Raw genomic sequence first — 25,173 nt, 5'->3', positions numbered from 1 at the left:
CTGATTTAGATGAGGGTCAACACACATGGTCATTGTGCTTCCCAATAGCACAAATATTTCAGTGTTCTCTTGAACTTCCTGGACTCTTGATTAGATCTCAGCCTTTTCCTTGTGTTTATTTGTACCCATGCATTTCCCTCTATCAGGATGACTTTATGTATCTGAGCAATTTTAACTGAATGTTGTTGGAATTTCAAAGGGTACGAAAAGTTTCAAACTTGCTCAAAAACCTAGCCAGTGGTAAGATTGTAGAACTTGAGCAGAATTGTGAAGATGCATTTCAGGAGAAACTAGATAAACATATGGGAGGGAAGTGTTTAGATGGTTACAATGGCAGATTTAGATGAAAAAAGATGGGAGAAGATGCAACTGGAGCATAAATACTGATACGGATTGGTTGGGCCAAATAGCCTATTTCTCTGACGAAGGGCCATCTAGACTCAGCGTTGGCTCTGTTCTCTCCCCACAGAAGCTGTCAGACATGCTGAGATTTTCCAGCATTTTCTGCTTTTGTTTCAGATTCCAGCATTCACAGTATTTTGCTTTTAGCCTATTTCTGTGTTCTGTGCCATATATATTGCATATATCCTTTTTCTTTGCTGTATGTCCTCTGTAATCCGATATCAGTATACAAAACCAAGACACTAGAGAGCAGAGGTGAATTGGAGTGAAATATTATTGTTTAGATCAGAGTTAATAACTTTTTATGATGCATTATTTGCTATATAATATCTATACAATATTTGCTTTACAAAATACAGTAACTTCATTACTTATATATAGTTAATAGTGATTGGTGAATGAGCCTGCAGTACTAATTTCTGAAGAAACGTACTTGCTAACTGGAATCGGGTCTCCAAGGAGGCAAAATAAATCTGTCTGCGCATTGTAAAACCAGAAAGGAGAATGTGTTTTGCTTTTTGCTATGTAATTGACCGTGTTTAATTGTATGGTACTTTCAATATTCTAGGGACATCTTCATGTGAACTCAATGTTTTCTGATGTTTACATTCATAATGATAGAAGCCGTGCAGGAGTTGATGCATTTCTTGTCTGTGTGTGTTTTAAAATCTCAGAGAAGTATTCAATTTGTCATGAACTATTTCAATATTTTATCAGTGCATGCTCAAAAGTGCACTTGACTTGACACACAGCAGTAAGTACAATCTTTCACTAGCTACCAGCCTTACAAGTGTTAGGAGTATTATCATAGTATCATGCAACTGATGATAATTGCCAAATCATAAGAACATAAGAAATAGGAGCAGGAGTAGGCCATCTAGCCCTTCGAGCCTGCCCCACCATTCAATAAGATCATGGCTGATCTGAAGTGGCTCAGTTCCACTTTCCCGCTTTCTCCCCATAACCCTTAATTCCCTTGTCTGTCAAAAACCTATCTACCTGTGACTTAAATATATTTAGCGAGGTAGCCTCCACCACTTCAACGGGCAGAGAATTCCAGAGATTCACCACCCTTTGAGTGAAGAAGTTCCTCCTCAACTCCGATCTAAACTGCCCCCCCCGCCCCTCTTATCTTGAGGCTGTGCCCTCTAGTCCTGCTGTCCTTTCTAAGCGGGAAGAATCTCTCTACCTCTACCCTATCCATCCCTTTCATTATCTTATATGTCTCTATAAGATCCCCCCTCATCCTTCTAAACTCCAACGAGTACAGACCCAGTCTATTTAATCTCTCTTCATAGTCTAACCCCCTCAACTCCGGCATCAGCCTAGTGAACCTCCTCTGCACTCCCTCCAAGGCCAAAATATCCTTGCGCAAGTGCGGCGACCAAAACTGCACACAGTACTCCAGCTGCGGCCTCACCAATGCCCTACACAGCCGCAGCAAGGCCTCCCTGCTTTTATATTCTATCCCCCTCGCTATAAAGGCCAGCATCCCATTCGCCTTCTTGATCACCTGCAGACTGGGTTTTTGCGACTCATGCACAAGGACCCCCAGGTCCCTCTGCACCATAGCATGCTGAAGCTTTTTGCCCTTTAAATAGTAATCCCTCCTACTATTATTTCTGCCAAAGTGGATAACCTCACACTTGCTAATATTGTACTCCATCTGCCAGGTCCTCGCTCAGCCTATCCAGATTCCTCTGCAGACTTTCCACACCCTCCGCACAATTTGCTTTTCCACTCATCTTTGTGTCATCAGCAAATTTCGTTACCCTACACTGAGCCCCCTCCTCTAGATCATCTATATAAATGGTAAATAGCTGAGGCCCCAGCACCGATCCCTGCGGCACTCCACTAGTTACCAACCGCCAATCAGAATAGCACCCATTCATACCAACACTCTGCCTCCTATTAGACAACCAATCCTCTATCCATGCTAACACCTTACCCCCAACTCCATGCTCCCTAACCTTCTGAAGCAACCTTTTGTGCGGCGCCTTACCAAACGCCTTTTGAAAATCGAGAAACACCACATCCACCGGTTCCCCTCTGTCTATTGCACTAGTCACATCCTCATAAAAATCCAATAAATTTGTCAAACATGACTTCCCTTTAACGAATCCATGCTGCGTCTGCTCTATCAAACCATTCTTTTCTAGGTGCCTTGCTATTTCTTCTTTGATGACGGATTCAAGCATTTTTCCAACTATAGACGTTAAACTAACCGGCCTATAATTCCCTGCCTTTTGCCTGCTACCTTTTTTAAACAGCGGCGTAACATTAGCCGTTTTCCAATCTTCCAGCACTTCCCCAGAATCCAGCGAAGTTTGGTAAATAATCATTAAGGCATCTACTATCACCTCTGCCATTTCCTTCAGAGCCCTGGGATGCATTCCATCCGGTCCTGGGGACTTGTCCACCATCAGTCCCATTAGTCTATCAAGCACTACCTCTCTAGTGACAGTAAGAAATGACAATTCTTTTGAAATGACAATTCAATGACATAGTAACGTATATAGAACAAAGATGGACAGGAAAAAATCTTGCACACACACTTAACCTGTCTATTCTTTCACAATTACTGCATTCTCCTCACATCTTACTTTCTCGTCGAACTTGTATGTTAAGCAAACGTGGATACGCTACCTCTCATCAGAACACTTTATCATGCTGGTGAGAATTGTCATTTCTTAATTTTTTTTTAAATTGTTGCTTTGGTGTTTGGAAATTTTAATTAGTGAGAACAGATAGGTAGTTGAGCAATTTTAGAAACCTGTTGTGATTTATGGAGAACAGGTATTGCAGCACACTCTGGTGTCTAATGTCTAATTGTTCTGCAACTAGAGTGTTATGTTTACATTGGTAGCCAGTATGAATGTGGATTTAGGAATTTATAATGGTAAAATCGTAAGTATGACAGCAAGCAAGGTATTTGAAGACCGGAAATATTCACAGATAAGAGAATTTTAATATATTTTGGATAAATGTATTTATTGAGGATAGGATCATGTTTCGATGTAATGCCCTCATGATGAATTATCTTTTGGCTTTGCTTGCAAATTGGGTGGAGTAGGATATCATTTCAGCATGTTCTATTTTCAAAAACTTCAAAAAAGAATCAGGAAATTTTAATATTCCAAAGATTAGACTTTGTTTTCGGAATTACAGAGTTTGTTTCCTTTCAATATATACCTCTATATTTGTATAGTTTATATTGGCTTAAAGCTGCATTTTTCTTTGCTACTCTCATCGAGCTGAACTCTTTTTGCTTGTCTTAACACCATTATTATTGTAGGCTAGCTGAACTTGTGATATCAGTGATCTCCCCAAGATGATTGCTGCTTGTATGTTCAGCTGTTGGATTTATTGTATCATAGCAAGTGCAGTCCTACTTATTGAACCTAAATGAACTGTTAAAGAAAATATTGGTCCTGATGATTACAATACATTGTAGACCTATTGGAATTTGTAAATAATTGCAATTTACAAATTCGTTGCCTTCTCAAATGGATCGACAAATATACAAGTGTGTTTAGTTAGTCTGCTGAAATTTCATTTAGCCATGTTTTGTTTGAGTTTGGGTTGGAGCCTTCTCTATTCCAAGTAATTCATCAAAATAATTTACAATATACTATCAAAAGAGTTCATACTGATTTCGTAAAACCAGAAAAGGCTGGTCAAGATTCAAATGCAAGAAAATATCAACGTTGCCACTCTTTTAAAGGAAGCATAGGACAAATAGTTTTTGGAACAAGTTACATTTCAAAAATGCACAACAAAAAAACTGCCCATAGTATTTGGAAAGAAACATTGGGTTGAGTCTCCTACTTGCTCCTCATCAACTCAAGAAGATTACTGCTAAGGAATCTGAAACGGCATAATTGACAACAATGATCTAAAGTGACAACTCCTTATCTGAATTATGCTACACTGGAAAAACGCATAATCAGCTTCACACAGAATGCCTGGTTTAAAATCTGCTCACATTCCGGGAACAGCTTTATTCCTGTAATTCTGAACTGCTAAATCGAATGCCTATATCATTATTTCACAAGAAAAAGAGAATACAAAATGCTTGACCTCTTTGTCTCTTTATGATTTGATTTATTATTGTCACATGTACTGGGACACAGTGAAAAGTTTTGTTTCTTGTGCACTATACAGTCAAAAATACCATTCAGAGAGTGTGTACGGGAGAAGGAAAGGATAGGGTGCAGAATATAGTGTTGCACTTGCAGATGTGGTGAAGAAAAAGATCTACTCAATATATGATAGGCCCATTCAAAAGTCTAATGACAGCAGGGAAAAAGCTGTTCTTGAATCGAATGGTAAGTGTTTTCAAACTTTTGTATCTTTTTCCTGATGGAAGAAGGTGGAAGAGAGTATGTCTGGGTGCGTAGGGTCCTTTATGATATTAGATATATTTTAAGCACATATAGAAATAATAATAAAGGAATCATGAATATATATTGTACCAAGAAACTCTTCAAAAACAACCTTTTCTGTGCAAATAAGAAATAACGAGATCATTTTGATATGAAGGGGGACATGTTGTGCTTGTCAGCACTAAATAGTAAAGATACATACTAACATCAGTTTGACAAGTACAAATTTGAAGAGCATGATATTTTAAAAAAATAAATTAATGGAATGGGTACATGAATAGGGAGGGAATAGAGGGACATGGCTTGATGCAGAATGTTTTTTTTGAGTTTAGTTAAGGCATCATGATTGGCTTGGAGGGCCAAAGGGCTTATTCCTATGCTGTTCTTATCTTTGTTCTTTGGGACTAAAATCACAAATGTCTTCAAGCTACAACAGTATGCACCCAAAATGCTGAAGGAGGTCGGCTAACATAGGGCCTAGGCATAATATTGCAAAAATGTTTGGAGATGGGAATTGTACCAAAGAATGAAAAGTGGTAAATGTAACACATTTTGAATAGCAGTGAAAGAAAGAATTTTCATTTATTTTGCACATTTTACAATATTTCAGAGCATTTTTCCAGACAGTAAGAGACGTGAAGAACAATCATAGAATGGTTACAGGACAGAAGGAGGCCATTTAACCTATCATGTCTGTGCTGGCCCTCTGAAGGAGCAATTCATTTAGTGCTACTTCCTTCCCTTTCCCTGTAGCTCTTCAAAATTTAAGTATTCAGATAATTACCAAATTAACTTCTGAAAGCCTCAATTGATCCTGCCTCCACCAGACATTCAGGCACTTCAGTTGCTGTGTCAAACACATTTATAACACAAGAAATGCAGCACAATGAGGTTATGACCAGTTTTTTTTGTCATGTTTGAGGAATAAATTTTGGGCAGTTTTGCCTGACTCTACTTCGCGTTAGTAGCCATGGGATTTTCTATAGCCACATGATAAGGCAGACAGGACGTTAGTTTAACATCTCATCTGAAAATTGGGATTGCTACAAGTACAGCAGCTGTCATAATTGCACTGGTATCAGCCAAAACATTGGGATGCAGTCTCTGGATTTGAACCCACAACAACAGATTGCATTTCCATAGTTCTTTTAGTGCAGTAAAATGTCCCAAGGCACTTTGCAAGAACAATATCAAACAAAATTTGACTGAGCCATAACAGGACAGTTTCTGCCAATCTTGTTCAGTTGGATAGGTTTAAAGAGGCTCTTAAAGGAGAAAAGACGGAGAGTTGAGATGTTCATTGAGGGAATTCCAATGCTTGGGGGCTCGACAGCTGAAAGGCGCAGTCATCTATGGTGGAGTAATAATTATAATCAGGATGCATAAGAGGCTGGAATTAGAGAAGTACAGAGATCTCAGGGATGTGAAGCTGGTGGAGGTTGCAGAGATGAGGCTAGGTGAGACCATCTCCAGGTGTCGAAAGAGATGCTGATGAGGTAGAGCTGGGTGTTGTTGGTGTATTTGTTCAACGTGACGTGGTTTCATTTGATGTTGTCAGGAAACAGCATAACATAACATAACATAAGAAATAGGAGCAGGAGTAGGCCATCTAGCCCTTTCAGCCTGCCCCGCCTTTCAATAAGATCATGGCTGATCTGTCGTGGCTCAGTTCCACATTCCAGCCCTCTCCCCATAACCCTTAATCCCCTCGCTTATCAAAAACCCATCAACCCGCGTCTTTAAAATATTTAGCGAGGCAGCCTCCACCACTTCAACAGGCAGAGAATTCCAGAGATTCACCACCCTTTGAGTGAAGAAGTTCTTCCTCAACTCCATTATAAACCGCACCCCCCTTTATCTTGAGGCTGTGCTCCCTAGTCCTACTGTCCTTTCTGAGTGGGAAGAGTCTCTCCACCTCTATCCTATCCATCCCATTCATCATCTTATATGTCTCAATGAGATCTCCCCTCATTCTTCTAAATTCTAACGAGTACAAGCCTAGTTTATTCAGCCTCTCCTCATAGCTCAACCCCTTCAACTCCGGCATCAGCCTAGTAAACCTCCTCTGCACTCCCTCCAAGGCCAAAATATCCTTGCGTAAGTGCGGCGACCAAAAACTGCACACAGTACTCCAGCTGCGGCCTCACCAGTGCCCTATACAGCTGCAGCAAGACCTCCCTACTTTTATATTCAATCCCCCTCGCTATGAAGGCCAGCATCCCATTAGCCTTCCTGACCACCTGCTGCACCTGCAGGCTGGGTTTTTGCAACTCATGCACAAGGACCCCGAGGTCCCTCTGCACCGTCGCCTGCTGCAGTTTTTCGCCACGTAAGTAATAGTCCTTCCTGCCATTATTCCTACCAAAGTGGACCACCTCGCACTTGCCAACATTAAATTCCATTTGCCAGTTCCTGGCCCATTCGCCCAGCCTATCTAGATCCTTCTGCAGACTCTCCACACCCTCTGCGCAATTTGCCGTTCCACCAATCTTGGTGTCATCAGCAAATTTCGACACCATACACTCGGTTCCCTCCTCCAGATCATCTATATAAATGGTAAATAGCTGAGGCCCCAGCACCAACCCCTGGGGCACTCCACTAGTCACCAACCGCCAATCCGAATAGCACCCACTGACCCCCACTCTCTGCCTCCTATTTGACAACCAATCCTCTATCCACGCTAACACCCTACCCCCAACTCCATGCCCCCTTACCTTCTGCAATAAGCTCTTGTGAGGTACCTTGTCAAATGCCATCTCAAAATCAAGAAAGACCACATCCACCGGCTCTCCTCTATCCACCGCCCTAGACACATCCTCGTAGAACTCCAATAAATTTGTCTGACGTGACTTCCCTTTAACGAAACTGTGCTGCGTCTGCTCTATCAAGCAATTCCCCTCAAGATGCCTCGCTATTTCCTCCTTGATGACGGATTCTAACATTTTACCTACAACAGACGTTAAACTAACCGGCCTATAATTCCCTGCCTTTTGCCTGCCACCCTTCTTAAACAACGGCATAACATTAGCCGCTTTACATCAAGGGCAAAGTTTCACCTGATGAAGGGGCAATGCTCTGAAAGCTTGTGATACCAAATAAACCTGTTGGACTTTAACCTGGTGTTGTCAGACTTCTTACTGTGCCCACCCCAGTCCAACACCAGCATCTGTACAGCATCACTGTGGGTTGGTCAGTGGCTGGACCCAAATGCCCACCAATTCAATGGGTGAGACAGTGGCATTGTGGCTGTTATCACCCAACGGAACAACAGTTCTATCCCACCATGGCAGCTGGTGGAATTTAAATCCATTAATAAAATCAGGAATTATATTTGACTTATTATTGTCACATGTATTGGAATACATTGAAAAGTATTGTTTCTTGCGAACCACACAAAGCACACCGTTCATAGAGAAGGAAAGGAGACAGTGCAGAATGCAGTGCCACAGCCACAGCTAGGGTGCAGAGAAAGACCAACCCAACGCGAGGTAGGTCCACCCAAAAGTCCGACAGCGGCAGGGAAGAAGCTGTTCTTGAATCGGTTGGTACATGACCCCAGACCCGTGTATCTTCTTCCCGATGGAAGGTGGAAGAGAGAATGCCTGGGGCGCGCGGGGTCCCCAACTATGCCGGCCGCCCCTCCCGAGGCAGCAGGAAGTACAGACAGAGCCAAATGGATGGAAGGCTGGTTTGTGTGATGGATTTTGCCACGCTCACGACCTTTTGTAGCTCCTTGCAGTCCTGGGTAGAGCAGGAGCCAGACCAGGCTGCGATGCAACCAAAAAGAATGCCCTCCACGGCGCATCTGCAAAAAACTGGACAGAGTCGTAGCAGATATGCCAAACCTCCCTAGTCTTCCGAGAAAGTAGGTGGGGACTTCCTTAACTATAGTGTCGGAATGGGGGGACCAGGTTGCTGTTGACCTGGACACCTAAAAAGTCTGATGCTCTCAACCCTTTCTTACTTCATCCCCGTTGATGTACGCAGAGGCATATTCTTCTCTATGCTTCCAGAAGTCAATGACAATCTCCTTCATTTTGTTGACATTGGAGGGAGAAATTATTGTTGCTGCACCAGTTCACCAGATTCTCTCTCTCATTCCTGTACTCTATCTTGTCACTGTTTGAGATCTGACCTACTATGGTGGCGTCATCAGTCAACTTGAAAATGGAGTTGAAGGGGAATTAGGCCACACAATCATAGGTTGTGTAAGTAGGGGGCTGAGAACACACAGCTTTGTGGGGCACCGGTGTTGAGAATGATCGTGGAGGTGGTGTTGTTGCCTATCCATACTGATTATGGCCCATGGATTAAGTAGTTCCGGATCCAGGGAGGAACCAAGGTCCAGTTTGCAGATGAGTTTCAAGGGAATAATTGTGTTGAAAGCTGAGCTGTGGTCAATAAACAGAAGTCCACCACAGGTGTCCATGTTATCTAGGTGTTCCAGGGTTGAGTGCGGGGTCAGATGGCTAGATGGCCTACTCCTGTTCCTAATTCTTATGTTCTTCTGTCAGGGAGATGGCGTCTGCTGTAGATCTGTTGCAGTGGTAGGCAAACTGTAACGGATCCAGGCAGTCTGGGAGGCTGGAATTGATTCATGCCATGGCTAGCCTTTCGAAGCACTTCATAATGATGGATGTCAGAGCCACCAGATAATAGACATTAAGGCACGCTGATTGGGGTGATGGTCGTCTTCTTGAAGCAGATAGGGGCCTCAGATTGTTGTTAAGAGAGGGTGAAGATGGCTGTGTAGTGGTGACCATGATAGCTACCATGGATTGTTGTAAAAAACCCATCTGGTTCACTAATGTCCCTGAGGGAAGGAAATCTGCTGTCCTTACCCTGTCGGGCCTATACGTGACTCCAAACCTCAGAGCCAACGGGATCAACTCTTAAAGTGCCTCCTCTTCGCTGGTGGCCGAGTGTAAAACAAGCCTACGACCTCAGGATATAAAAACACTCCGGAAAGAGCGACCATGGAGGAGAGTCACTGGACCCTGTCCTCACACCCTAGATCGCTAAACCAAAGAAATGCCGCGGTATCTGGAGGCATCCATTGGATGTTAAAGGGTAGTACGTCCGGTCAACACTCTGCTGCTGGGTTCCCTATCGCCACGATTCTGCCGCAAGTTACAGTCCTCCCAAGAGGAAGTAAAACACACTCCTGCTACGTGACACAGCAGCGTTTCAGAGACGTTAACACACTGACAATCCAGAGGCCTGAATTAACGATTGAGACGTGGGGTTCAAGCCCCACCACGCAGCTGGGGAAAATTTAAATTCGATTAGTCGTGCAGAACTCTAGGACTGCTGGAATTAAGATGCATTTCGGCTGGCTTATTCCTCAGGACAATGCCTCGACCGGAGGCGAACTGCCAGGTTTAAAATTTCAAACCAGGCTTGGCAGTGAACTGCCAGGCGCTATCATTACGAAATCCAACCAATGCCTCTACTTTTTCAGAAGACTAAGGAAACCCGGCATGTCAGCAACGACTCCCACCAACCTTCCACAGATGCACCATAGAAAGCACTCCCCCCGGCCGCGTCACAGCCCGGCATGGGCCCCCACCCCGCCCAAGGCCGCAAGGAACCACCAAGTGAATGTAGCCCCGTCCATCACGCACCCATCCACTGACTCTGTCCACACCTCCCGCCGCCTCAGGGAAAAGCAGCCAGCACAATCAGGGACCCCCAAGCACTCCGGACACTCTCCCCCCCCACCCTCTTCTGTCGGAAAAAAGATATGAAAGTCTGATGTCACGCACCAGCCGACCCAAGCTTCCTCCCTGCTGCCGCCAGACCCCTGAATGGACCCACCCCTCTCTAAACCCCCACCATGACTGCCACACCAAACTCTGCACTCTCTCCTCTCCTCCTCCCCTGTGTACTGTATGAACGGTATGCCTTGTCTGTGTAGCACGCAAGAAACAATACCCTTCATTGCACTGCACATGACAATAATAAATCAAATCCTTTTCCCCTATGTACTCTATGAATGGTATGCTTTGTTGGTATAGCACGAAGAAACAATAATTTTTACTGCATCTCAATACGTGTGACAATAATAAATCAAATCCTTCTCCCCTGTGTACTGTATGAATGGTATGCTTTGTCCGTATAGTGCGCAAGGAACAAGACTTTTCACTGTATCCCAATACATGCGACAATGAATCAAATTGAAAGTAATCAGCTCCCTCCTCCTCCTCCAAGACTGTGACCCTCATTAGCACTGAGGTCCAGGCAGTGTCTAACCCTGCTGTCACCCCTGTTTCTAACTCGGTGGCTCTCTCTCTTGTCCACGGGCATTCTGAGTCCCAAGCACAGCTCAGACCCTGAGCTGGCCACTGATGCCCCCTGCCGCCCTCCGCCCGCTGTTGCTGAGGTGCTGCCGATCCTGATTCCACACCCGTCACCCTGTGGATGCTGCTGGAATGAATTATATACCCCAACAGCAGCCACTTCGAGACTCTCAGCATGAGCTGCCACTGCCACCTGGCCTTGTGGACAGCACGGTAGTTAGCATTAGTGCCTCGCAGCGCCAGGGACCCAGGCTCGACTCACGGCCTGGGTCACTGTCTGTGTGGAGTCTGCACGTTCTTCCCATGTCTGCATGGGCTTCCTCCCACAGTCCAAAGATGTGCGGGCCAGGTTGATTGGCCATGCAAAATAATTTCCCCCTAGTGTCCTGAGACATGTAGATAAGAAATAAGTGGCCAAGGTTAGATCCTCAGAGGACTCCACTCACCAGCAACAACATGCTAGACTTTGGTCACTCATGAACAAGGATACCTAGGCCCGTTTGGAAATCAACACTTTCTTCCATCTCACCACTGAATACTGGGGTTTAACTTGGGTGTCTAGAATTTTCAAAGAATGCATCCATTCTCTCCATAAAAACCACCTTCAAAATTTTGGGATGCAGCTTATGTGGTCCAAGCTTTTTAACTTTTAATTCCATCAACGACTGGGGAAATTTGAATATGGAACTCCAGAAAAGATGGATGCAGATTTCTGAGGCCACAGCATGTTGACAAAATTTGGAAGTGGCAATAGTTTTCAGGGACAGAGTCAAAAGTGTTTTTCTTGAGGTGTGCCACCACTGAGCCACACCATCTTGTCAATTAGTTGCCCATGCTACTTGACCCATTTCGAGTGCTGTGCTTCACCTATGCTTAAAATTTGGTTTCAAACCTGGGAATTGTGGATTGAATAGAAGAAATGCTGGCTAAATTTGGAATTAATCTGGTCAGGCCACATTGTTTTTGGCTTTTTGCTCTCTTCTAACCATTGGTTCTGTTTGTTTGGAAATGTGAATAAACTGATTACATTCTTTCTTTCATGTTTATTCCAGAGCAAAAATTGAATCTAGTACTTATATAATTTTCATATTTATATGTTTTAAAGTAGATTTTGACCTATAAAGACAGAAGCCATCATTAGTTTTAACTCCAAAGTGACAGATTATGACTGTAAGCTGTCAATGCTGGTTTTAAATGAACTGTATCTTGCGATATTACAATCTCAGTTTTTGTTTGTGCATTTACAAGGCTTCAAACAGTATGCAAGAAACTTTTGGATTATCATTAATGTATACAACTATATGGTGTGTATTTTTGTTGCGAATATTTTACACTGGTTTCATTCTGTACCTTTAAAAAGATCAAATGTGAAAATCAGTGCATACTGAAAGAAAAAGATTAAATAAATTGATCACTGCCTTAAAGAGCAAGTTAAAGCAACTGCTTTTGTTATGGCATAATGCTTTTGAACATAAGAACATAAGAAATAGGAGCAGGAGTAGGCCATCTAGCCCTTCGAGCCTGCCCCGCCATTCAATAAGATCATGGCTGATCTGTTGTGGCTCAGTTCCACTTTCCCGCCCTCTCCCCATAACCCTTAATCCCCTCTCTTATCAAGAACCCATCAACCCGCTTCTTAAAAATATTTAGCGAGGCAGCCTCCACCACTTCAACGGGCAGAGAATTCCAGAGATTCACCACCCTTTGAGTGAAGAAGTTCCTCCTCAACTCCGTTCTAAACCGCCTCCCCTTTATCTTGAGGCTGTGCCCCCTAGTCCTACTGTCTTTTTTGGAAGCTCATTGTCTAGGGTTTGATTATACTTTAAAGTGTGCATGTTTTTCGTCAGTCTTTTTTTTGAGAAATTTGGTGAGGCACTAAAAAAATATAAATGTTGAAAAATAAATTGCTTCTTTAATTTTATTTTGCAGATCCTTAGTGAATGGTATGGTCGAACTGTTATTCGTTCTTGTGTAAAGCTGAGTTACAATCATGCACAAAGCATGATTGAGGACCCAGAAAAGATATTCACTTCTGATGAACTACCACCTGTTTCACCTGATCATTCTATTGCTGAAATAAAGACTGCTGTAATAAATCTTCATAATATTGCCAAACATCTTCGTAAGCAAAGATTTGATGGGGGTGCTTTACGATTGGATCAGGTGAGCATCTTTTATTTTGTAAGGAATACACAAAAAAAAATTATTTTAATTGTCAATGTAAAAATGCCATAACAATATTCATATTTTAAAAGGTTAAGCAAGAATGTTTGAGGTAAATTTCTGATTCATATTTAGTAAGGTTTTCAGAGCAACGTCTCAACATATTTGTGAATATCTAGTGATCAACTTTAAAAAAAATACTGTGGACGCTGGAAATCTGAAATGAAAAGCACAAAAAAACTGAAGAAAGCTCTTTTTAGTCTAAAGTGTCAGTTTTCCCTCCATGAATGTTGCCTGACCTGCTGATTATTTCTAGCATTTTTGTTTATATTTTGGACATTTTTGAGTTTGCTAGCAGAACACAAAGTACTTTGTACTGAATTGAAACCAAACCTTTAGATGGTACATTTTATGAGAACATTAAAATTCCATACTATATAAAAAAGTGCATCTTGACCACAAAAAATCCCAGTGCTCTACAACCAATTAAGTACTTTTGACATGTAATCATAGAAATAGGGTGGAATTCTACCAAAAAAGCTCCCAGTGTTGAATTCGTGGAAAAACTGGAGAAATTCACGCTCAGTGGGAGTTCACACTAGAATCTTCCACACTCTGTGTACTACAGAGGCCACGAGTGTGAATATCATTAAATTTCAGGGGATGGGGTGATTCCGACCAGGAGGCTGAAACCAGCTAGCCTCTGCACATGAGCAGTGGCTCTGAACTAATACATTCAGTTCCCTTTTCCAATTCATTAATCTGTAATGTAAACAGTTGGAGTCCTAGCTCAGATCCCTATGGAAGACCACTAGTCATTGACTGTGAATCAAGAAAAGACCCATTTATGCCAGCTCTTTGTTTCCTATCTGCTAATCAGCTTTCTGTCCATCTCAAGACATACCCTGCAATCCCATGTGCTTTAATTTTACATAATAGTCTATTATGTGAGACCTTGTTGAAAGCCTTCTGAAAGTCTAAATAAACCACATCCACAGATTCTCCGCAGTCAACCCTACTAGTTATATCCTCAAAAAATTTCAAGAGATTTGTTACTGTTGTTTTGAAATAACTGTAGATTGTAATGACACAGGCTCATAGTTGTTTTATCCCATATATTGCTCAGCCAATAAAGAGAGAAAATGCTCAAAATATTCTTCAAGTCAGATACTTTCTCTGGAGACAAAACAAAGTCAATGAACTCTCATCAAAACTGGTAAAAGTTAGAGATGTCTAAAGCAGGTACAGTGATGAAAAATCAGAAGGGATGAAGTCTGTGATGCGGTGAAATACAGAAGAGAGTAAATGACAAAAGTATAATGGTCTTTTCTGCCTTTTAACCTCTCTTGCATTCCACTTAATCACTGACCTTGTCTTTTGCTCTTGCCCTCTTCCTGCCTTTCCCTGCCACTCCACTTGCTTCAATACATTATTTTCTCAGTTCTGATGAATGGCTATCACCCAGAGCTTTAACCCTGCACCTCTGCCTGGCTACTAAGTATTTCTGGCATTTTCTAGTTTCATTTTGGACACTGGTATTATGACACTGCTCAGCCAAGTTAGCATGGAGAACTGAGGTCATGACTTTCCTCACAAGGAAGAAAGCAGTTTATTAATCTGCCATTCCTTTCAGCATAATTGTATGACTTAGGAAGCACTTTAAAATGTAGGGCCCTTACTTCCCTGGACTGGCAATCATAATCAGATTGCCACTTCACTCTCCGCACCTTTCTCAATGACCTTTCAACTTGAGCCAGGTGAGAAAGATGTGGTTCAGTGGGTCCCTGAGGCCTTGTGTTAAGAGCAGCCCCATCAAAGGTCACAGTAAGTAGTCTTACAATACCAGGTTAAAGTCCAACAAGTTTATTTGGCAGCATGAGCTTTCGGAGCACTGCTCCTTCATCAGGTGATCACTTGATAAAGGAGCAGTGCTCTGAAAGCTCATGCTAGCATATAAACCTGTTGGACTTTAACCTGGTGTTATGAGGCTACTTACTGTGCCCACCCCAGTCCAGCGCCAGCAACTCCATATCCTGTCAAAGGTCAGGAAAGCATATCCCCTTTTTGTGGCAGTAGCTGCTATGAAGCAGGTAGGTTCAAACATCCAGCCACTTTGAGAAGCCAGGAAAAGTAAATTTATAAGGCAAGTGAGAAAGGTTGGAGGGTGGGGTGTAGGGTGAGTCAGTGGGAGGAAGTGGGGGGTAGGAAAGTGGTTGGTGGGAAAGGACTTGGGAATCGCACGTATACTCACGTGTTGAGAGTGTAATCGTAGGGTGTGAAGGGAGGTCGGGAGGGTAGGGAGGAAGGTTGGCGAGTGGGGAGGGAGATTGAGGGCATTATGTGTGTGGTAGCAATTTTGAAAGACAGAATTAATCTGCATTTGAAAAGGTAGAGATCAGTTAAGAACAGTCAGCATGATCTTGTTAAGGGAACGTCATGTTTGACCAAGTTGTTTGTTTGTTTTAAACGGTGACCAGGTCTGTAGATGAGATGAGGTGAACCTACTTGAACTTCAGCAAGGCTTTTGATAAAGTCCCACATGGAAACTGAGTAAGATCCCATGGGTTCCAAGGAAATTTGGCAAATTGGATCCAGAATTGGCTGAATGGCAGGCTGATGGATGAGGAGTGTTTTTTGGACTGGAGGCATGTGCCCAGTAGAGTCCTGCAGGGATTGGTATTGAAGTCCCCACAGTTTATGGTTTACATATATGATTTAGACTGGAACATAGAAGGGTTGATTAGCAAGTTTGCAGATGGTGTGAAAATTGGTGGGGTGGTTAATGAGGAGGATAGCTTTAGATTATAGGAAGTAATAGACTGGCTGGACAGGAAAGCTGATCAGTAACAAATGGAATTTGTAAGTGTGATGTGATACACGTGGGCAGGACAAAAAAGACAAAGGAAAACATGAGGAATGGCAGGACTTTGGGAAGCATAGAGGTACTTTGTGTGCATTGCTCCCTCAAGGTAGCAGGCTCGGTGGGTAAACTGGTTAAGAAGGCATATGGTATACTTGCCTTTATTTGCCAAAGCACAGAGTTTAAGAGCAGGGAAGTTATGCTGGAACTGTATAAAACATTGGCTAGACCATAGCTAATGCATTGTGTGCTGTTCTGAAATCCACATTAAAAGTTGGGTGTGATGGCACTGGAAAGGATGCAGAGGAGATTTACCAGGGTGTTGCCTAGGATAGAGTGTTTTAGTTATGAAGAGAGATTGGATAGATTATGTTTATTTTCTTTGGAACACAGGAGACTGAGGATGAGATATATAATTGAGGGGCATAGATAGAGTGGACAGGAAGACATATTTCCTCTTGGTAGAGGGATCAATGACCAAGAGGTGTAGGTTTAAGGTAAAGGGCAGGAGATGTAGAGGGGATGTGAGGGAAAACTTTCACCCAGAGGGTGGTGGGAATTTGGAGCTCACATCCTGAAAGGATGGTGGAGATAAAAACCTGCATAACATTTAAGAAGCATTTAGATGTGCACTTCCAGTGCCAAGGCATACAAGGCTATGGGCCAAATGGTATGGGAAAATGGCATTAGAATAATTAGGTGGTTATTTTTGACGGGCATGGTCATGATGAGCCGAATGGCCTTTTCTGTGACTCATGATAACTCAATTTTTTATGCTTAAAAATGTGAAATTGCATAGTATTGATTTAGGCAATGTAACTAACAAAAGCAAAACAGGATGTTTAATACTTAAAATAATTTGAATGATCAGATAATTCTAATTGGCTTCAAAGGCTTCCAAAAGTTGTGTGAATTTCTGGTCTTTTGCAGCACGGTGGCACAGTGGTTAGCACTGCTGCCTCACAATGCCAGGGACCTGGGTTCGATTCATGGCTTGGGTCACTGTCTGTGTTGTGTTTGCACATTCTGCCCGTGTCTGCATTGGTCCAAAGATGTGCATGTTAGGTGAATTGGCTCTGCTAAATTGCCCCTTAGTGCCAGAAGGATTAGCTAGGACAAATTCGTGGAGTTATGGGGATAGGGCCTGTGTGGGATTGTGGTTGGTGCAGACTTGATGGGCCAAGTGGCTTCCTTCTGCACTGTATTATTCTATGATTCTGGGAGGAAGAAACTTTATTTATTAAATTGCTGGATGAGGTAAATAATGCTAATAAACTGACGACTCTGCCAACTATGAACTGATGTGAGCTGCTGCTGAATGGAGATGTCGAGAGCTTGCACTTGGTGGTGAAGAGCATGGATTTCGTGAAAGGACAAAGCAGGAGTTAGGGGAGAAAAAAAAGGCTTACATTTATGGTGTGCTTTTCAGAACCACCAAATTCCAAGTGCATTACAACCAATGAATTACAGGGCAGAATATAATGGAGATATCTGTGTTCATGAGTAGCTTCGAAGTAGGAAGGATGAAAGCAGAAGATTTTTTTAAGTAACATCAGAGCTAGTGGAATAAAATTCTGAGAAACATGAATAGATTGGGCAAAACAAAAATAAGTAGGAAACCAGATTTGAGAAGGATTTGAAGGCCAGAAATCCCAGAGAGAGATTGGAGGAACTAGGTAAAACACAGTAAATCCAAATTAGACTCAGCTGCAAGTCTGGCAGGCTAGCATCAAACCAGTAGAACCAGTGAATAGGTCTATTATTTTAGTATATTCTTTCTTGCCACAAGATGAACAAATTTTTTTCTTTCTCAAAGCTTTTGTATTGATCCATCTTTGAAAAATGCTTATTTAAACTCGCTCCAAAATTTCAGTTTTAATTTCATTATAGCATTTTCAATTTACTATCTTAATTTTCAATCCACTAATTTTTGGAATCCAAGAATACATTTAAAGAAGTCCAATTTATTTTGTTAAGTTACTTGTTTTCCATCTCTTTCCCCCGATATAATTTATATTTGTCATAATTAGTCCCTGGTATTCAGGAAGCTGTGCACACTGGGAGCAAAATTTTACAGCCCCTTCACAGCTGGGATGAGACTGGAAAATGTGGCGAGCTGTTCAAAACACCATTGACTTCAGTGGGACCGGAAGATCTTGCCATTATATATAAAATAAAACATTGAACCATAAAATTCCACCTCATGTATTGTACTCTGCACAGATTTGTGCTATACTGAGTCTTAAGAGAAGGGAATGGGTTTTCTCTCCTCCTAGAAGACATAGTTATGATCATTGTATATTTTTAGAACCTTGAAATTGTTGACAGTATTTAGTAATAACCCATGTAAAACACCTAGGGACGTTATGCTGTAATAAAGGTTCATGGTGTTATTATAGTTGTAAAGGGGACTTTCTTTATGATTCTTGCTCCTCAGACCATAAGAAATAGGAACAGTAGTGGCCATTCAGTAGTCTCCTTAATCTCTGTAGTGATCAGAAAGGTCCAGTTGTTCACGCTTCATAGCGACTTATTAATTAGTGTTTCTGGAGGAAAAAACAACAAATGATTGAGTTTATGTTTATTCCTTTGCAGCACTCATTGAATTTTTAATGTAAATTTTTAAGGAAGTCTCTTTATCTGGCTGAAGGGGTTCCAGCACAAATCCACAAGGAGAAAATCAAGTGACCCATAGTGTCCATTTTGGAAACCGTCATTAAATTCAGTTCAAGGTTTACAAAATGTGACCTACAATACAGTTTTTTCTAACAATTTATTATATCATAACAGTGAACGGTAATAACCTGAATAGATTTTTAGGAACACCAGAGGTAACAGTATTGGAGCAGTGCACTGAATTGCACAATTCAGTGCAAAACAAGTGACCAGACCAATATCTTCCTTCAGTCAATACCATTCTAAACAATTATATGTTTATTCTTATCGTTGCCTGTTTTATGGCCTCATCAGCATTCTTGCTTACCAGTGAAATAGTTACTGCAAAAGGAATTGATTGTGGGAAGCACTTTGAGTCATTTCACCATGATTGGGCATAGGTAAATAGAAAAACAATTCTGAAGTGGAGAACAAACAGACTTTTGGAACATTCAACTGGATCCCATTGCGCATTGTTTTAGAAACTCGTGGTGTTTGGTTACAGAAGGTAAAACAAAAACTCCACAGATGTTTCTATTAATGCAATATTCCACATTGTTTTGGCATCTCTCCACTTCAGATGATAAAATTGGAAAGAGCTTGTCTTTGCACTTGCTGTTCACAAGTGGAATCTTTTAGGAGGTACTAAATTTAGCAATGGACATTTCATGGAACATTGTCCTATGGTATTGCAATGTCGCATTATAATATTATTAAATATGGTTTACATCTGCAGAATGTCATGCGAGTAAAATATATATATAGTGAATCATTTTTCTTTCATACATTTAACTCCATAACTATCTAAGTGATGAAGTCTGTTGGGAGAGGACATATTGATTTGTATTGCTACCTTTAAAGACTATTTCTTTGTAAGTTACTGAAAGGTATGGTTCCTTACATTTTGGAGAGGAAAGATTGCAAGATTCCATTCCTCTGGTAAATGCTATAAACGTCCCTTAATGATAGAAATTAGTGCATTTTGTGTGCATGCACCATCAACTATTAGCATTTTAAAATATTCTAAGTAATTAAATTGGATGGACCCCTTGACACCCAGCCCTGTCAACCCTGCAAAATCCTCCTTATGAGCATCTGGAGGGTTGTACCCAAATTGGGAGAGCTGTGCTGTTGACAAGTCAAGCAACAGCCAGGCGTAGTCACAGAACCATACTTCACCGACAATGTCCCAAACACCACTATTCGCATTCCAGATACGTCTAGTCCCACTGGCAGGACAAACCGACCAGAATTGGTGGCACAGTGGTGTACAGTCAGAAAGGAGTTGCCCTGGGCATCCTCAACATTGCCTTCTATGAAGCCTCACAGCATCAGGTTAAACATGGTCAAGGAAACTTCTTGCTGATTACACCTACCATCCCTACTCCTCAGCTGATGAATCATTACTCCTCCATGTTGAACACCAATTGGAAGTAGCACTGAGGGTGGCAAAGCACAGAGTAAACTTGAATATACTTTTAAATATGAGTATGCTTTTAAATGCCCTTAAGTTCAAGGGCAATTAGAGATGGGCAACGAATGCTACATCCATGACTGAATTTTTAAAAATGTCAAATGGGATCAGTTTAGGATAGATTGAATAATTCACAACTGAGTATCAGTGACTCACTGTGGGCTATTAGCAACAGCAAAATTGTATTCAACCACAATCTGTAACCTCGTGGTCTGGCATTTATCCCTCAGTACCATTAATATGTGTCAATCTCGTTCAATGAAGAGTATAGGAGACTGTTCCAGGAGCAGCATTCTGCAGGCAGACCTAAAAATGAGATGTCAATACAGGATTACTTACATGCCAGAAAACTGAAGCAACATGCTATAATGCTAAACACTCTTCCAACCAATGGATCAGATCTAAACTCTGCAGTCCTGCCACATCCAGTCGTAAATGGTGGTGGATAATAAAAGAACTAACTGGAGAAGGAGGCTGCCTAAAAGTCCTTATCCTCAGTTATACTGTGGGAGGTGGGGAGGGGCAAACACTTCAGTGCCAATGATGAGTCTGAAACATTTGCATACATTTTCAGCCAGTACTATCCAGTGTGTGCTCCATCATTGCTTCTCTTGAGGCCCCCAGCATCACAAATGTTCTTGAGCCAATTCTACGTGATGTGCTCCAAAACTAGCTGCACCTGTGGCCAGGCTGTTCCAGTACAGCTACAATACTGGCGTTTACCAAATAATGTGGAAAATTGCTCAGATATTTCCTGCCCACAAAAAGCAGGATAAATCCAACTTGGCCAATTACCATTCCATCGACAAAGTGATGGAAGATGTCATTCACGTTGCTGTCAAGCAGCAGCATTACATTAATAATTTGCACACTGACACTCAAACTGAATTCAGTTGTGGCCACTCAGCTCCTGACCTCATTACAGCCTTAAGATGAGAGAGACTGCTCTTGGCTCAAGGCAGCATTTGACTGGGTATGCCTTCACAGAGCCCTGGCAAAACTGTAGTCAATGGGAATCACAGGAAACTCTCCACTGGTTGTTAGAAGTCAGTCCCTCAGAATATGCAACAAGAATTTAGGGAGCTTGATAACAGATTGAAAAGCAAATTTCTGGACTTTTGCTTTTTTGGTTTGTCCCAATATCTAACTCCTCCCCCATCACTCCAAGCTGTCAGTTCTGAGGGGGAGGGGAAAGGGTGAGGCAGAGGTGCAGGAGATGAGTCAAGCACATTGGAGTGTCCTGTCAATCACAGTGGGGGAGGGGGGAGTGGTCCTTTTGAGGAAAAAGGCAAGCATATCACAAGCAAAAACAGAAAATGCTGGAAAATCTCAGCAGGTCTGACGGCATCTGTGGGGAAAGAATAGAGCCAATGTTTTGAGTCTAGATGATCCTTCATCACAGCTGAGGCAATGCATTTAGGAATTATACAGTAAATGGTAGAACTCTTAGGAGAATTGACAAGCAGAGAGATCTGGGTGTACTTGTCCACTGATCACTGAAAATGACAAGCAGGTGAATGAGCTAGTCAAGAAAGCATACGGCATGCTTGCCCTCGTCAGGGCATTGAGTTTAAAAATTGCCAGTTCATGCTGCAGCTGTACAGAACCTTAGTTAAGCGTAATTTGGAATATTGTGTACAATTGTGGTTGCCACACTACCAGAAGGATGTGGATGTTTGGGGAAAGCACAGAAGAGGTTTACTAGGATGTTTCCTGGTCTAGAAGGTATTAGCTGTGAGGAGAGGTTAGATAAACTTGGTTTGTTCTCACTGGAATGACAGAGGTTGAGGAGTGCCCTGATAGAAGTTTACAAGATTATGAGGTGCATGGACAGAGTGGATAGTCAGATGCTCTTTCCCAGGGTAGAAAAGTCAAGTACTACGGGACATAGCTTTAAGATATTGAGAAAAGTTTAGAGGAGATGAGTAAAGCATGTTTTTTTACAGAGGTTGATGAATATCTAGAACATGTTGCCCAGGGAGGTAATGGGAGCAGGCACAATAGCGGTATTTAAGGGGCATCTAGATGAATACGTGAGTAGGTTGGGAATAGAAGGATACGGATTCCATAAGTGCATATGGTTTTCGTTTCGGCAGGCACCATGATCAGCGCAGGCTTGGAGGGCCGAAGACTGTACTGTTAACTATAATGTCCAACATCTGCCTCCATCATATCTGTTCCAATGAGCCTTTTGGGCTCAGCATTGAGTTCTTCAACTTTAGATTGTGAACTTTCCCTTCCATCTGACCCCCTCTTGTTTTTTGATTTCCTTGGATTGCCCACTAAAACTCCTTCCTCACAGGGCTATCTGTCTTTTGTTTTTCAGTTTTGCTTTAATTGAGCACTGATTTTTGTTATCCCTATTAACAAATTCTGCTATCTTGCCTTTATGCCTATATTATCACTTATTATCGTCATTTAACACCACCTTTGTCTTATTTCCATGATATCTTTGTCACTCTCTCCTTCGTTCCAATCTATCCCTGAACTTCTATTCTGCCCTTCCACCCCTTTCTCCAACTATATAACTCATTCCATTTCTGTCTCTCTTCAGTTCTGTGGAAGAGTTATATGGACTTGAAACATTAATTCTGTTTCTCCATTACATGCTGCCAAACCTGCTGTTTATCCAGTATTTGCTGTTTTTATTTCACTGTTCCAGCATCCACATTATTTAGCTTTTATTCTTTTATGAGCTCTTTTACTCTAGGATTATGAAATTGACTATTATTCTAGATCGTTTCTACATTCAGCTTTTTGTTTGAATTTTAGTATTGAGATGTAGAATGAGTAGCTCACAATATTGTGGCTGTAAATACCCTTTACTTACAATCTCACTGTAGGAGATCAATCTGTAGCTGAATATAGTTAGTCAGTTGTGGTCAAGTTGCTCCTTCTGTCTTTCCTTTGTTCATCTACTTGTCAACCGTAAGGTCTAGCATTGGTCCTTCTTGTACTCCAGGTTTATACCTTCAGAGAGCATGCTGGAATGTTCCTTTTGAGTGAGACAGATGTTTGTTAGCCAAATTCATATCATGCATCTGCTGCGCACAATATCCAGCACTGCTCTGATGGTGATCTTTGCGGTTTTCTTGACGATATTGTCAGGATAAAAGAATTCTTTGTTGTTTTCTTTGGAACAGAGGAACCTATGGGGAGATTTAATTGAGGTGTATAAAATTTTGAGTCTTAGATCATAGAGTGGATAGGAAGGACATCTTTCCCTTAGGAGAGGACAAGAACCCTGAGGCATAGATTTAAAGTAATGGAAAGAAGTAGTACAGGAAAGTTGAAGGTAATATTTTTCAGCCTGAGGATAGTCAGGAACTGGGACTCACTAGCCGAATGAACTAGAAGCAGGAATCTTCACTGCATTTAAAACATATTTGGATATGCACTTAAAAGCGCTTTAATCTACAAAGTTACAGACCAGTCGCTGGAAACTTGGATTACGCTAGATAGCTCTTATTCAACCTGCACTGACACAAGGAACTAAATGTCCTCAGTCTGTGCTGTAAATATCTACGATTCTAATCATAATTTGATTCACGACTACAAAGCATGGGATATTCCTCTGAATAGATGCATCATGATTTTCAGAAAGCATGAACAAACATACCTAACAGTTTGAATGAACAACAGTAGATTTGTATTTTGTGCCAATCTTATCACAAATCCTGTCAAGATCTTCTCAAAGTCGAATAAAATGTTGATCCTTCCTAGTTATCTATCAAACCTATTGGAGTTTATTAAGCTGATTTTCTAATGTATGCTATTTTCTGTTCATCAACATCTGAGTTCTTATACTCTCCCAGTCCCCTGCTCCATTTTTCCTGTGCCCCCACCCCCCTCCTTATCACTACCATTTGGAATAATACAGATTTTGTATGAATTTTTTTATTATTTCTCAAAATATTTTAAGGGCTTGCTTTTCCTTCATTTTATATTTTTGCATCTTACTGAGATCAAAATTATTAATTAGTTAAAACAAAAGCAAAATAGTGGTCAGTTAGAAAACCTGAACTAAAAATAGAAAATGCTGGAAACATGCTGGCCCTGCAGCATCTGTGAAAGAAAAGCAAGAGTTAACATTTTAGGTTAATGATCTTTTGTTAGAACTGGTAAAAATTAAAGATATAATAGGTTTTAAGTGAGCACAAAGGCAGGGAAAAAGGGGATGGGGTGAGGAAGGAAAGAACAAAGTAATGGATTGTGACAGGAGTGATGAATGCAAGTTAGAAGGGAATGGTTTGGTGCACACAAACCAAAGGTTTGTCTTTGGAGGAACCTTTGCTGATTCCCTTTCAACATCACATCCTCTTGGACTTTAAATTATTTTCCAGATTTTAAATTTTATCCAAAAGAGATGTTGGACAGAGTCCTTCCCAGACATCAGATCAGTGAAAGTTCAGCAAAGCGCAATGTCCATCCACCTGCAATCTCATCTAATTTCTGGAAACGTTGTTCTGTAAATTGGCAACATATTCACTGTAAAGAAGAAGGCTGAGAGCCATTGTGAGCTGTTTCAACTTGTCCAGAGTAATAAAATCAGAGGATGCTGTTTGTGGTTGAAGTGAGCGAAGTGCAGAACTAAACTGTAGAAACAATCTTTCACTGAGGAAGTAATCAATCTGTGGAATCGTTTCACAGGTCATGAAATTGGCGCTGTGGGGGAAATATTCTGTGTTGCTAATTCTAAATTGGTTATGATCTTCCCTTGATTAATTGTGATCCTCCAAAATTTCTTAATGGATTGGAAAATTACAAATATAACTGATTTATTCAAGAAAGCAGGGAAACAGGAGCAGGAAATTCACAGCCAGTTAGCCAAACATCTGTCATAGAGAAATGCTAGAATCCATTATTAAGGCGGTAATAATAAGACATTAAGAATACAGAACAATATAGCATAAGAACAGGTTCTTCAGCCCACCA

At 41.5% G+C, this 25,173-nt stretch overlaps 1 protein-coding gene across 6 annotated transcripts in view; it reads left to right on the top strand.

Moving 5' to 3' along the window:
• Positions 1-25,173, top strand: part of dis3l2 (DIS3 like 3'-5' exoribonuclease 2) — a 260,531-nt gene that overhangs the window by 120,270 nt on the left and 115,088 nt on the right. For all 6 annotated transcript variants that reach the window (XM_080185679.1, XM_080185682.1, XM_080185678.1 and 3 more), the window contains one exon: positions 13,016-13,249. In XM_080185679.1, the coding sequence (XP_080041805.1) occupies positions 13,016-13,249 (234 nt within the window). The remainder of the gene's footprint in view (positions 1-13,015; positions 13,250-25,173) is intronic.

The sequence above is a fragment of the Carcharhinus amblyrhynchos genome, chromosome 3 (genome assembly GCF_965287045.1).
Source record: "Carcharhinus amblyrhynchos chromosome 3, sCarAmb.v2.hapA, whole genome shotgun sequence".
Classification (NCBI taxonomy): domain Eukaryota; kingdom Metazoa; phylum Chordata; class Chondrichthyes; order Carcharhiniformes; family Carcharhinidae; genus Carcharhinus; species Carcharhinus amblyrhynchos.
This window is presented reverse-complemented; position numbering and strand designations above follow the sequence as displayed.